This window comes from Emys orbicularis, chromosome 22 (genome assembly GCF_028017835.1).
Source record: "Emys orbicularis isolate rEmyOrb1 chromosome 22, rEmyOrb1.hap1, whole genome shotgun sequence".
Lineage (NCBI taxonomy): Eukaryota > Metazoa > Chordata > Testudines > Emydidae > Emys > Emys orbicularis.
Window position 1 is genome coordinate 18,533,218 of NC_088704.1, and position 14,641 is coordinate 18,547,858.

At 38.6% G+C, this 14,641-nt stretch overlaps 1 protein-coding gene across 1 annotated transcript in view; it reads right to left on the reverse strand.

The window, feature by feature from the left end:
* The window catches only part of MORN1 (MORN repeat containing 1), a 104,748-nt gene that overhangs the window by 58,145 nt on the left and 31,962 nt on the right, over positions 1-14,641 (reverse strand). Inside the window, exon 10 of the mRNA XM_065421149.1 lies at positions 13,868-14,058. Within this exon, the coding sequence (XP_065277221.1) occupies positions 13,868-14,058 (191 nt within the window). The remainder of the gene's footprint in view (positions 1-13,867; positions 14,059-14,641) is intronic.

Below are 14,641 nucleotides of genomic sequence, written 5' to 3' on the forward strand. Positions count from 1 at the left end.
GGTTTAAATTACTAAGGGGCCATGGCAGATACCCTACTGGCAACAATTAGCATAAAAAATGTTCTACAGTTTAAAGCTGTGGGTGGGAATTACAAAAGGTTAACAGACTAAATATAAAAATCTTTTTGAATATAAAATCAATGTGCTTTGTTACTAAAATCTGGGTACTGTAATTTAACCAAAATAGGGTTTAGAGTATCTGGCAATCTTCCATATGCATGAGATAGGCTTTTCTTCGGAGCAAAATGCAGAGCAGCCAATCTGAAAGTTTTTTAAAAAAGGAAACAAAACCTAAACAACTAAAGTGTTTCATATCAATAAAAGATTCCAACATGCTATTGTATAATGAATATGAAGACAGATACTGAATCTGATTAGATAAAGGTATCCACAATCTTTTCACTGGACATTCAAAGAGAGGAGTATTGTAGTGGTCATAGCATTAAAAGCTAGACATTTCTGGGTTCAGCTCAGTTCTAATATTAAACTAACTTCCTCTGGGACCTTCCATCAAGTCACAATAGGACAAATTCTCAAAAGTGTCCTCTAATTCTGCGTGCCTACATTTAAACATTCAAGGCCTTGTTTAACAGTGCTGAACAACTACAGCTCTCAGTGACTTGAACAGGAATTATGTACAGAAGGATAGATGGTAATTGAGAAGTTAAATTCTGATTATTAAAATGACTGAAGCAGAAAGAAGTTTTAATTTCCGAAAACAGCCATAGTGGGACAGACATGCCAGATGGCCATTCTCAGGGACAAAGTATCTCACACGAGGCCCCGCCTCTTGGTCCAGTTCAGAATTATGGCAATGTTATAATTTGGTTTGACAGGACACAGGGTGGTAGATGGTCCTGCAGGAACTTTGATCCTAGATTAGCGAAGACTTTGTCTTTCAAATTGAATCATTTCAGCTGTCATTGACTAACATGCTCCTTCATGTGTCTCCCATGGTGTTTGTCAGATGCTGGTGTATATCATTCTTCATCTCACCCATATTAGAAGATGAATTTCAAGATCTTGTGTTGTATTCACAATTCTTCTTGCTACAGAAAACTGGATGGACTCCCATCAGAGATTCACTGATCATTCATTGGTCTAAGGGATCACAATTGGAGTAAACTGAAGAGCTTCATCCCTGACCCCCCCCAACAATCACAGCACTTAGCATCTATAGTGCTAAGTGCCTGCTATCTCAGGGAACAAGAGACCAAGAAAGAGAAGTGAGCACAAGTCCATCACTATAAGGCAGAGTGCAGGGCATTATCTCTAGGCTAACTCAAACCTTTCCAAAGTATTTCAGGAAAGTATGTATCATTATAAATTCTAATTCACCACACACATATTATATGTTGTTTTCAGGACAGAAATATTAGAAAAAGTATCTTATGTATAAAAGTAGCAGTATAAGTGAAAGTGGAGAAGAAATTTGTATAGCAAGAGTCTAATTCCAAAGTGATGCCTCATTAAACTGAGTTAATGGGGATGTGCTTGAGAAACACCAAGACCCCTTTTATCACAATTAGTGCCACATCTCTGGCACTCCCTGTTAATCTAATAGAATCAGCATGTTCAGGACTAGCCCAGGGTTTTTAATTGCAAAATCGGCAAACACATTAATCATCACTTTATAGCCCTGTTGTTGTGGTGGAGAAATGAGATTACAGAAATGTATCAGAGGTCACAGACGGGAACTCTCACAAGCTTATTTAGACTTTTAGTCAAACAGAGAAAAGAAATATAGACACATCACAGGTTACTGTAAGATGCTCCTTCCTCTTCCCACTCCACCTCCCCCCTTAATCCTTTTATACACATGTGGGCCCAGGTCACTGACTTCTATATGCTTTCCAGATATAAACCTGTACAAGCAGGATTTCCCTTCCCCTTTGGACAGATGGCTTGCCTGCCACAAAGATTTCCCAACATTATAGTGTACTTATTTATAACAAATGTTAAGACTGAGCAAACCACAGATGGAGAGTGACCTCATAACCTCAGAAATCTTAAGGGGAGAGTGGAATCAAAAATGAATGCAAAAAAGTGTTAACCCTCTGAATTCAAGAACTGCCATTTACCATTTTTTCACTAGCAGTAATTTCTGGTTAGCAGGCCAAATCTTGGTTACATTTAAGTCAATGAACATTTTGCTAATGTCTTAACTGGAACCAGGGTTGGCCCGAAATCAGAATAACCCTTTGTGACCAGAGGTCAGGCTATCATCATGCATTGAACCTTAAGCTCTCATGGCTGTGCAGCATGTTTCTATTCAACCACTGCATCTACAGGCTGATAAGACATTTTTCATACACTCAAAGGCTATAGGCCAGTTATGTTCTGCTTAGCACAGAGAGGTGTAAACCACACCTCTCTGCACTACAGAGGACCTTGGTCCTGGAAAGGAGATTAATCTTGAACAAGAGCAGGTAGTGTTTCTATTCTCTACCTGATACATTTTGTGCCTTAGCAGCTCTGTGAACACTGGAGGAAGTGGGGGGGGGCTGAATCTGACGCCACCTATGTAAAGTGAATGACTAATCCCTGAATTTAAATGCCACTCAACTCTTTCAGGAACAGAAATAGAGCAAGTAGTGCATATACTACAACAGGGGTCGGCAACCTTTCAGAAGTGGTGTGCCGAGTCTTCATTTATTCACTCTAATTTAAGGTTTCGCGTGCCAGTAATACATTTTAATGTTTTTAGAAGGTCTCTTTCTATAAGTCTATAATATATAACTAAAGTATTGTTGTATGTAAAGTAAATAAGGTTTTTAAAACGTTTAAGAAGCTTCATTTAAAATTAAATTAAAATGCAGAGCCCCCTGGACCGGTGGCCAGGACCCGGGCAGTGTGAGTGCCACTGAAAATCAGCTCGCGTGCCGCCTTCGGCACACGTGCCATAGGTTGCCTACCCTTGTACTACAATAACATAATCCTTTTTGTGCTATGTTTTCTTGGCTGTGTGTCTGTCTAACAAAAGACACATACTATCTATACTGGGACAGAACAAAATTATCTTGCTTGAAAAAATACAGTTGCATTTTATAATTGCCATTTAAATATTTTTTAAAATCGCAACTCAGCCCACGAACACAACACACAAGGTGCCTTTGAAACACTTTGGGAGCTACAATTTTGGGCTCTGATTGTATCAAGTCCTTACTCAGCGGCTCCCTTGAAGAAATGCTACGCTGAAATCTCACTTGCTAAAGTGAGGGTTTAGAGCATGTTGGCTTTGTTTTGTTGATCTTTCCCAGTCAGCAGGCAGGATTTTGTCAACTGAGTTTCTCATCTTTGGAATGGATTCCCGTTGGCCATCTGCTATAGTATGAGTCTGGGGGGCATTAGACTGAGACTCATTTATTTCATTTAGTGCTTTTCTTCTGGGTCAGGTCTTTCTCTCCCCCAAGAGCTAAGATACCAATTCTCGATAAAGAATAGAGATGGTAGTTTCTATTTTATTTCTGCCTCCTACCATGAATAATACATGTAATTTATGTGTTTTAATTTTTGCAATGAAAACATCTAGCTGCTAGGCAGGGCCGTAGCAACAAAGAACGTGGCCCCCTCCGAACGGTGGCCCCCTCCGAACATATGTCCGGGCGGGGCCCCTTACAATGCAGAAACTGGAATGCGGTATTTATTTTGCCACTTTTAGGGGCCCCCTTCCTTGCGCGGGGCCCCTTACAATGCAGAAACTGGAATGCGGTATTTATTTTGCCACTTTTAGGGGCCCCCTTCCTTGCGCGGGGCCCCTTACAATGCAGAAACTGGAATGCGGTATTTATTTTGCCACTTTTAGGGGCCCCCTTCCTTGCGCGGGGCCCCTTACAATGCAGAAACTGGAATGCGGTATTTATTTTGCCACTTTTAGGGGCCCCCTTCCTTGCGCGGGGCCCCTTACAATGCAGAAACTGGAATGCGGTATTTATTTTGCCACTTTTAGGGGCCCCCTTCCTTGCGGGGCCCCCTCCGGTCAGAGGGTACGGAGGGCGCTCGCTACGCCTCTGCTGCTAGGATGATAGGTACTGTAGCAAATAATAAAGTAAATAAAATCCAATATGAAAAGCATTCTGATGTGTACATAACACAGCAGTAACATTTTAAAAAGAGAAGCAATAGGGCCTAGCAGAAATAACACTGGTCTGGGACTCAGGACACATAATTTATACTCCTGCCATTAGCCTTCTGGGTGACCATGGGCAAGCACTTTACCTCACAATGCCTCATTTTCCACATATGTATAATGGAGACAATGATATTTACCGCACTTGTAAAGTGCATTATTATTATAAAACAATTTGAATTTACAATTCCTTTTATTCATAACTTCCTTCAGGCATGTAAATATTTTCCTCTTGCAGATTATTTTTAATCTGCAAACATAGTTTTACCTGTGCACTAAATGGACTCAAAGTTAACATGATAATTTTTCTCTCTGCATTCCTCCAACAAAGCTTCTAATACCAATACTTCTTTACGTTCACATAAAACTGTGGGAATAAGAGCACTGGTCTGGGAATAGCATTTATAATATTTTGTTCCAGCTGCTGCAGAGACAGTTGAGGGAGCATTCAACGTGCCCTTTGCGAGTCCCATAAAAATAAGCCTTTTATCATTATTTCTGAGTGGCAGATTTTTTAAAAAGTATAGAAACTTAGAATGCCGAAGATTCTATTGTAATATTAAGATAGGTCAATTCTGGGGCTTATAAACCTTGACAGTGTAATTTTAAGCAATATTAAAAGAAATTACAGTGGGAAAGGCAAATGCTGTATTGCTATTATCAGTGTTACTGAAAAATCTCATGAGATTAACAATGAAATATTACAATAGCCACACTTTGCTCAAATGAGTATAACAGAGATATCTTGAGATATTACACAATATCTCATGAGGTTTACTGTACTGGCTGTGTAATTACACTCTGTTCCTTGTTCCTACGATTCACTCCAGGGTGGTAAATGTATATCTCAATATTCCTAGAGCTCATTTACACCAGATCTGAATTTGGCTCCTAGGCCACCTGGTTTCAGGTGCAAGATAGTGAAAAACAAATGGGAAGATCAAAGATTCTTGGGAAGGTGCCACACACAAAAATCATATTCATAACTATGTGGATTTCAACAGTTCCTCATTGCCACAACCCTAATAAAGTTCTTTAAACAACTTTCAAGAAGTAAGGAATGTACAGAGAATAAGATTATTGTAGGCATTATATATATTAGTTTCTCATCCTGTTGCTATAGTAAATCTTAGGTTTTGATATCTGCATCTTTTATTTACAAGAAAGAAGAGTCCAAAGCATAAAGCTTCCAATTGACAGAGTGGAAAGAAAAATCTCTGGAGAAGACAGAGATAGTGACGATCTCTAAATCCAGTAAAGCTCAAAGAACTAGTGAGCTTTCCTGGAGTACAGAATCCCCAAAGACAGAACTTTTAGGAAGCCTCAGTAACTATGGGAAAACTCTATATAGGGCTACATCTTGCTTGCTTTACACATGCAGAATGAAATTCTGACCCTACTTAAGTCAATGGGAGTTTTACTATTGACTTTAATGGTTCCAAAATTTCACCCACACATTTTATTTCACTGGAAGTGTTGTGAGACAGATGGGATTTGGTCCACAGCATTCACAGGAGAAAGGATGATGAAAATAAAGTGCTGATATAGAAAAAACAGAATTTTTCACACAAAATGTATCAGATTCTACAGTGATGGAACCATACAAGAACCTAGATAGACAGAAGTATGATCAAAATGGCAGTGGACACTGGTTGGCCAATATAGGTGGTGAATGTTGGTTGAACAATTTAGTTCAGGTAAAAGCAAAGCTATAAATAAAAGCAACAAATGGGAGAGAAGTTAAAAATATATCTGTAGGATGTAGAATTCTGAGCTTCTTCAGAGGAAGAGACATGTAAGTACCAGATTTCAAATAATCTAACTTCTTAGGAATTCTTTATTCATCATGGCCCAGGGGAAATAGAGGGTGGAGCTGAAAACCTTTGCAGCAGAACGTTTGTCTGTAGAGGAAATGAATATCATGTCTTCAAAGAAACATTTGATGATCCTGAGGCAACCTACATTGATGATGTCAAGAGTTTTAGCACTGAGGACTTCAATGGAGGAGTGGGAAGCATTGATGGGGAGAAGTGGACTTTGATGTTAGCTCTGAGGATCTGGCAGCAGGCGTTAAAGAAAGCAGATTAAGAGCCTGATCATACTAATACAGAAGTCAAAGGTAAAACTCCTATGGACTTCAAATCTGAGCAGAATCAGACCCTCAATGGTAATTTTAAAGTAGCAGATCCAGATCAATCTATTTTAAAGTAAAAAAAAATCTTCAAGGCAGAATGAGAAGGCTCCTGATTATTCTTTTTATACCAGTCTTTATACTAGTGTCTGTCTGGTCAGCTGTCTAGACAAATGAGTCCCTATAGTGATTAGAGATGAGACACTCAAACAAGGTCTATTTAAAACAAAAGAAAATACAACACTTCTCTGCTATTTTTTCTAATAATGTTCAAGGAATGAAAAAAGTATAGTCTCCTAATCTGGTTAGCAAAATTACAACTTGTTAAAAATCAACTTTAACATCAGTGAGAGAGAGAGAGAGAGAGAGAGAGAGAGAGAGAAAGAATGTGTTTATTTTGCTACATGTTTTTCAACCAAAACACTACAGAATGCATGTGACCTCATATATTTTCTTTTAAGATGTACTCTTTCTTGGAGATACTAATGGTGAGTCAGTTGTTATAGTAACTACTTTTTTATTGACTATCATGCAGAAAGTATCTATGTGCCATCAGATGCTTGTGTTGCAGTAAATTACGCATCTTCTGTCAAAACATTCTCAGAACATATTTCTTTAGTAAATGTTCAGTCCACCTTTTTCCGGTTTACTTTTTCAGTTTAGAAATTACTATACGGTAAAGGGAACTCCTTGGCCACATCCACTCCCTTCACCCCTAACCCCAACACACTGACGTGTCAAAAACTTCTACAAGTCAAACACAGTATTGACAATTAGAAGGTCAAGATGAAAGTATATTATGCTTCCCAGTTACTTCCTTAGTAGACAAACACATTCTTTACTGAACTATCATTGGTGAAACTCTTTTGGTACTATAAAAACTGCTACAAACAATGTATTTTAAATATAGATATATAGAATATCATATTTTACAGCTTTGATAGTGAGATCTACTCTTCTTGGACCCAATTCCTCAAAGTTTATGCACATGGTCAAGTATTTTGCTGGACCAGGGTCTTAGACACTCTGTGATGAAAGGAAAAGTAGCTTGTTGTATTTGGATTTTGTTAATAAAAATAACATGGATTGGCAAGAACTCCAATTGTTTGAATTCCCAGCTATATCGTTTGTTGGTTTTGTATTCTGCGTATGAGGTAACTTATTTTAGCAGCACGTGGGCTCTCTTCTGTCTCCCTATTTAAAAAGATGGAGTAATAAGCGACGGCTCAGTAGTTGATTTCTGTGCCTTTTGTTTCCTATTTAAGCTCAATATATCATCATTTGAAGTGACACTCGGATGAAATGAGAAGAGAATCCAAGAGTGTTATAAAACAAAAACAAACAAACAAACAAAAATAACCAAAATAACCCTCTCCTTCTTGTGACTCAGCAGATTGAGGGATAGGTTTGCACATTTAATGGAGTTAGTATGGTACAACTTTAACAACAGGCCTGAATTAGAGGATGGAATAATTAAAACTGAACACTAGTGGCACAAAAACAGTGAGAAAGAGAACCTGAACTTTTAAAAGCGCCAATCTTCTAAACAATCAATCACGGATACGTTTGGGTTGGCCTGAATATGAAAGCTCCATGCATTCCTAGTCCTGCTTTCAATTGAAAGCTTGTTGCTCAGTCTTATAAATTCCCCAAAATGTAAGACATATAACACAATAAATAGTTCTTCGCTCCATAAATATGAGAAATATTGTAGCTGATGCAGCAGAAAATGTGATGCTATAAACCAAATTTAAATCAGAGGGATTAAGAGAAGCTGGACAACCAGCAAAATCATGTTGCTGTTATAAATGCTTAGAAATCTCTTTTATATTGCACTTTGAAGTCTTGTAAAAACATCAAGAACGTAAGAGGAATATTCTCCCTTAACATGCATGCGTCACTTCCATTAGCGTTACATAAACTGAAATAAACAAACTAGTATTGCTGCTCTGATTCCATTTGGTAATTTGTCTAGTGCTATTTTAAACAGCCATTATTAACTTTTCAAAAAGAGCCTTGGAAAATTATTCATATTTCAACATAAAACTGTTGCTGCTATGACTGATGTTATAAGAAGAAAACAAAACTAAAAACCAAAAAGACTCATTTTTACAAAACTAATTTACTTCTCTAACATCAGGAAACAGCTAGAAATGAATTGGTAAATCTGAGATATGTATAACTATATAGTTACTAAGGAGACTCTCCGAAGGAATTACATCTAATCCATCTTTGCTAAGTTTGGATCTCATTACCTTTTTGAAATATGGAAAATCATCCCTATTTGAAATAAAGGGGTACATATGTGTTACTACTATACAACAGAACCTTTCCGAATTCTATTTCACTGACAGTTCATCAATAGTGGATAGAACTGCATGAATTTTCATTATTGCATTATTACAACCATACTCCAGACTGTGGTGCATGAAAGCCTCAAGGACCTCATAATTTACTCATCAACAGAAGTAATTCTTGAGGCATTTTGAGAGCTAGACAGCATTTCTCTCAAAACCAGAGATGAAACCTGCTGAGAAGAATGAGAGAATAATCAATAAAAAATGGCCAGGAAAAAAATCGCCACGGCGGAAAGTTGCAAACCTAATAGTCAAATGAACCTTTAGGAAGCAATAATTCAAAACGTAAAAGATGTGCTTTGGCCCCACTTCTTATTACATTTTTAATACTTGTCCATACAACAATGTTGTATATTATGTCTTATTTATTTTGGGTGAAATTCACGGATAGCACTAAGCTCTCTGCACTAGGTAAGCCCCACATAGGGGTGCATAGGGAAATGCAGGTGAAGCCCCCTACACACAAAGCAAACAGTCTCCACGTCATCATCATCCCCACAAAGACTAGCACAAAAGCCATAATGACGCAGGATAAAGAAGAGGTCATTGGTTTGTGTTTTGATGGATCCAGTGGCTCTCAATATCTATGCAACTGGCATGGCAGAGCTGCAGGTGCTACTCCAATCCACAGCAGCTATGGGAAAGGTCAGGCTTTATGCTGGTGTAGTAAGCCCCACTAAAAGATGACATGATAAAAGGTGTACAAAATAATGAAGATAGAATGTGATCTTCTATTTAACTTCTTGTGTCATAAGACAAGAACAAAAAGACATTCACTGAAAATGAAGGGGGGGGGGGGCAAATTCAAAACCAACAAAAGGAAATACTTTTTCACAAAATGTGTAATTAGACTGTGGACCTGACTGCTACAATACATCATGGAGGCCAAGACTGTATCAGGATTTTAGAAAAGGAATTAGACATTTAGGGTATGTCTGTACTGCAGTTAAAACCCCGCAGCTCGCCAATAGCAGCTGACTCAGGCTCGTGGGGCTCAGGCTAAGGGGCTGTTCAATTTCAGCGTAGACGTTCAGGATTGGGCTGGAGCCCAAACATCTACACCGCAATTAAAACAGTCCTTTAAGATCAAGCCCTGCGAGCCCAAGTCAGCTGACAAGGGCCAGCCTCGCGTGTTTAACTGCAGTGTAGGCATACCCTTATATGGCTAACAAGAGTAACCCTCTGCCCCCCAGGCAAACAAAAACAACAAACCCACCAAGACTTTTGGAAGGGATGAACCCCCTCATATTTAAGGGCGTAAAGCACCCACTATAGGGGGTAGAAGGAACCGTCCTTGGAGTCAGGTTATCCCTAGAACAGCTGGTGCAGTCCACTTTTGGAGACTGGAGACAGGACTGAACACTGATCTGATCCAGTCTGGCAATTCCTATGTGCCATTGTAATGAGTGGAACTCTATGCTAGCAGTGCTAATTAGAAATAGCTACCGTCAGGGCAGGCACTGGGAATGTATTAATTATTATTAATAATAATTATTATTACACACCTCTATGCACCCAGTATGTGGATCCTGCCTTGGGTGAATTCCACTATATGCTTCCCAGTCCACTGTCCTCTTCCCCACTTTTTTTAATAAACAAAGGGTCCGTCATTGCAGCATTTTTGCACTAAATTTATTATTAATTAATAAACAAATGCTGATCTGACTTTTCTCTTTCTCCGTTGTCTTCACTCCATTTTTTATGTACCTTTTATACTATTTATGTTGGTGTCTCTTCTCTGGATCATTTCTCCCATACTTATTTTTCTATATTGTACAATAATTGTTCCATGTCCTGCCATCACACTCTTCTTCTGTTGTGTATACTGCCCTTCAATCTCACCCATTGTCCTGCCCTCCTTTCTTTTCTGTTCTTCCTCAATCTCTTCCCTCCTCTTCCTACTCTCTCCCCACTTTCTCACCCCATCACTGACTCTCTTCCCCTAGTACCTCTCTCTTCTTTCCTGTCTGTCACACTCACAACCCGCTCACAAGTTGGTGAAATTACACCAGGGCAGAATTGTCCCATTGTTTGCATCTGCTTCTGCACACTCACGCAGATGGTACTGCATAGGGTCACATCCAGTAGGTGTTCTTCCGAACCAGAAGAATTAAAAATTAATTTTTCTTTTAAATGAAAGCCAAGATTCTGCAAATCCTGATGGGATCACCCAAAACATGCCCCTATTTATGCTCAATCCATCTTCTGCCCAAATGTGATCCTCCAATTATGGTTAAAGAGGAATAGAAAAGTGAATTGTTAATTATGGGTAGGCAGTAGGTAGAAGGATTATACATTCATTAGACACAGTGAATGAAAAGGTTAGCTAAGGGAAAAGTCAAAAGTTCCTGGCCCATGCTAATGTCGCCATTGCTCCAGATGGCATGTCTGCATAGGAGAATTCTGGGTAAAAGGGAGTGTGCCGTGCTCTGGAGATCCTCGCTGGGGTGATGGACATACAAAGGGACCATTACAAACTGGCACAATTAAAGCAGCCCTTGGGCTGTTCCAATTTGAGCTGTGGCCCAAGAGCAGTCCCGGGATGAGGAGGTTAGGGTGGAAAGGTGGCTTAGAGTCACATTTGTCTCTCCCATGCCAGGCATGATAAGCTCTGCTTCAGTGAAGCTGAGCATTTAGCCCTCTCTCTAAAGAAACTGAAATCAGCTGAACGAGGTGCAAGACTTCCATCCATTCTAGCTGAAAAGAAAAGTGATGTGTGTTCTGTTGAGAGTGACTAAGGAGTTAAAAAATACAATACTGTTACTATTCACACTTACAAGGATGACCAGGAATCAGTCATCTACCTGACCCTCCCTTTGTGGTAGCCAACAGCCTGGATTATGCTTGTATCAGGAAAGGTGTTAGTTACAAATATTGTAGCAGGGATTTCAACTCCAGCCTCTCTCTGCTTCAATGTCCCATGAAAGGGAAAATAATATTTTTACCTATGACCTGAAAATTCACTAATCAAATGCCCTGGATTGAGCCAGCAAGAGTGAGACACATTTGTTTAATAACCCTAATCTTGTGGTGATAACTTAACATTGGTTCAGGTGGTAAATAAGGATTCTTCTTCATTATCAATATTTACTTTGGTGAGTTAAAAAACAAATGACAAATGAAAAAAAAAATTGCACAAACTGGTGATTTTTGAAAACCACAGTGTCACACAAGCTGGGGCTATCAAAATAAATCTCTAAGATAGATGGTGTTTGTTTTGTTTTTTCAACTAACTCGTAACTACCACCAGCTTTGTTACTCCATTGACCATATTAAGATGCAAATCATGTATTTACAATGTATCAAGTTATATGGGAGGATTTAATATTACTGTTCACAATAAACTGCCGTGATTAAACTTTGATTCAACTCCCAAGCCTCAGCATTAGGCTCCCATGAATAATTCCAAGAATAATAGGGTGGTAAAGCAATACCAGCATGTTTATAAAGAAAGTGTTAGTTCAATCGTTACTCCCTGTCCTGTAGGAAAATGGAATAACAATCTAAGTATTGAATATATATATATAGGATGAACATGCAACTACGACTTACTGTGCTATAATTCCTTCAAGGGGTAATGAGATGAACAATAGGACATTAGGGCATTAGCATAGGATTTAGGAGTTCAAGTCCCTGATCCATCACAGACTTCCTGTGTGACCATGGGCAAGTCACGTAGCCTCTCTGTGCCTCAGTGCCCCATCCATACAATGGAAATAATAGCACTGCCTACCTCACAGGGGTATTGCGAGGATAAATACCGTAAAGACTGAGAAGCACTCAGACACTATGGTAATGGGTTCCATTTAAATACCTTAAATAGAAGTCTTACACCCCAAGAACCAAACATGATTTCACCAGTAGACTAATTCAAATTACTGTCCTGTAATTCCACATTTTCCTATTTTAATTTTATTTATTTCATAGACCTAATATTTAAAAACAAGCAACTTTTCCTCTCCCTGTTCTGTGCACTCCCATCCCGCCTAAATTCTGATGAAATGGCTCCCCTTGAAATGCACCCCTTGTGGTGGTATGTGAAGTGCCATCCACAAGAACGAGAGACTTTTTTTCTAATTGAATGAACTGTATGATTCATACATGCATTCATAGATGGGAGGACACAGCAGTGAACTATTTGTGAAGCTTTTTACATGTGATAACTCATGTTATTAACACAAGAGTCTGATGAATTAAATGGTCAGGAAAAATTAAGGGAAATCTGACCAACAGAGTTGCTAACTCTGGTGATTTTATCATGAGTCTCGAGATAGTTTATGTTTTTCTTAAAGCCCCGCCTCCTAAAACTGGGTGATTATGTGAAAATCTCATTTTTCACTTTCTAAAAAGGAGAACATTCTAGTCCTTATAATTACAAAGTAAAGCTTGAAGATGTAGACCCTAATTTCTCAAACCCAGCAGGCAAATAAAAAGAACCCAAATTTACTATTTTTTAAATCTCATGACTTTTGACAACATGGGATTGAGAATACTGGACTGTGGTTCCATAGCCTCAAAATAAGATCACAGGTTAAAGCTTGTTGGCCATTTCCCAAAAATTCATACACCAGATATTGCAAGCAACAAGGATAAAACTGAGAGGGGAAAAAATTAAACATATATTTCCACTTAAAAGGTGTTTATCTTTAAGATATTTTTAATAAACTGAAATCAGTTTAAGGGGCTAGAGGCTTTAGGATCCAGCACCTCCATTCTTGCTGAAACTGGCACTTTCACTTTACTCAAGACACCGCATCTGCTGCATTTGAAGTCACAGAATGAAAGTTGTTACTAGAGATGGGCTGAACCAGCACCAATGCCTCTGAATGCTGGCGGTGGGAGAGAGGGTCAAAATTCTGGATTCACATTTACATTTCATGGTTTAGGCCCATCTTTCATTCTACCACAGTGAGTGAACTTAGATTGTCTAAGTGATTGTTGCAGCTCCTTTATCTAATTCATTGTGAACCAGTGTGTTTTGACTGAACAAAATAACTGAAGTAGAAGCTTTGCAGAAGAGGTTGTTTTTTATAAAACAGAAATTAAATATTTCTATGAAATTTATTCCATTTATTATAAGAAAGTCAGTGGAAATCACTTCTGCTGTTAAAATGCTTTGAGAGCCACCTATTTGCATTACAAAAGCCATCTTCTATTTTTTTGAGTTGTTTTACTGCTGTGTAAAGATACTTTTTGTTTCTCAGTTAACTAAAAAGCTGAGCAGTTGACTAATCCATTATCTCTACTCACCATCCTCGTTGCTAGGGGCATCTCCCGTTCCAAGCCGGCTGTCTGATCTGGATTCTGGCTCTATATCTCCCTTAGGGATTGGTAAATCAGCCAGTTCAAATCCAGATTTGCCAGATATAGGGACAGCAGCTTTCAGTTCCCAGCTTCCGGACACAGCATCCATCAAAGGATAGCTAATACACTCAAATCCACTGTGAAAGAAAATAGGGTTGACATTTTATTTTGTTTGTGCTGATAGGTTTTAAGATTTTAATAAAATAATCCAGATATAATATGGAACTTATCATCAGGGTAAAATATCCAGTGAATGAAAGTTACAGCTGTGTATATATATTGTGATATATACAACATAACATACAGTACTGAGAAACTAGCTGATGTCCCATAATGTTAGTCTATCTGATTTTGTCAGCAAACAGTGTAGCCCTAAACCTTTGTACACCAAGTTTATTTGGGTTACTTATCTCATGTCTGTCAGGTCCTGGTGAACTGGTACACAAAGTCACAATGATGACCTGTCCTGATAATCATCATAAAATGATTAAAACTGAGCAGCTTGAAAGAGAATTTTTACTGTGGATTACATTTCATGTGGTAGAGTGCTGCTGAGACTAAGGATTTTTAAGTGTTTAGCTAGATAAAAGATATTGAGTAATATTTTCACCTATGGTCAGCCATTACCCTTGAGGGAGAAAAGAGAAATATGTTACTCTACAAAATATGTTGAGCAATATGTTGGCTGGGATTTTCAAGGGAGTTAGGGGTTCAAACCAC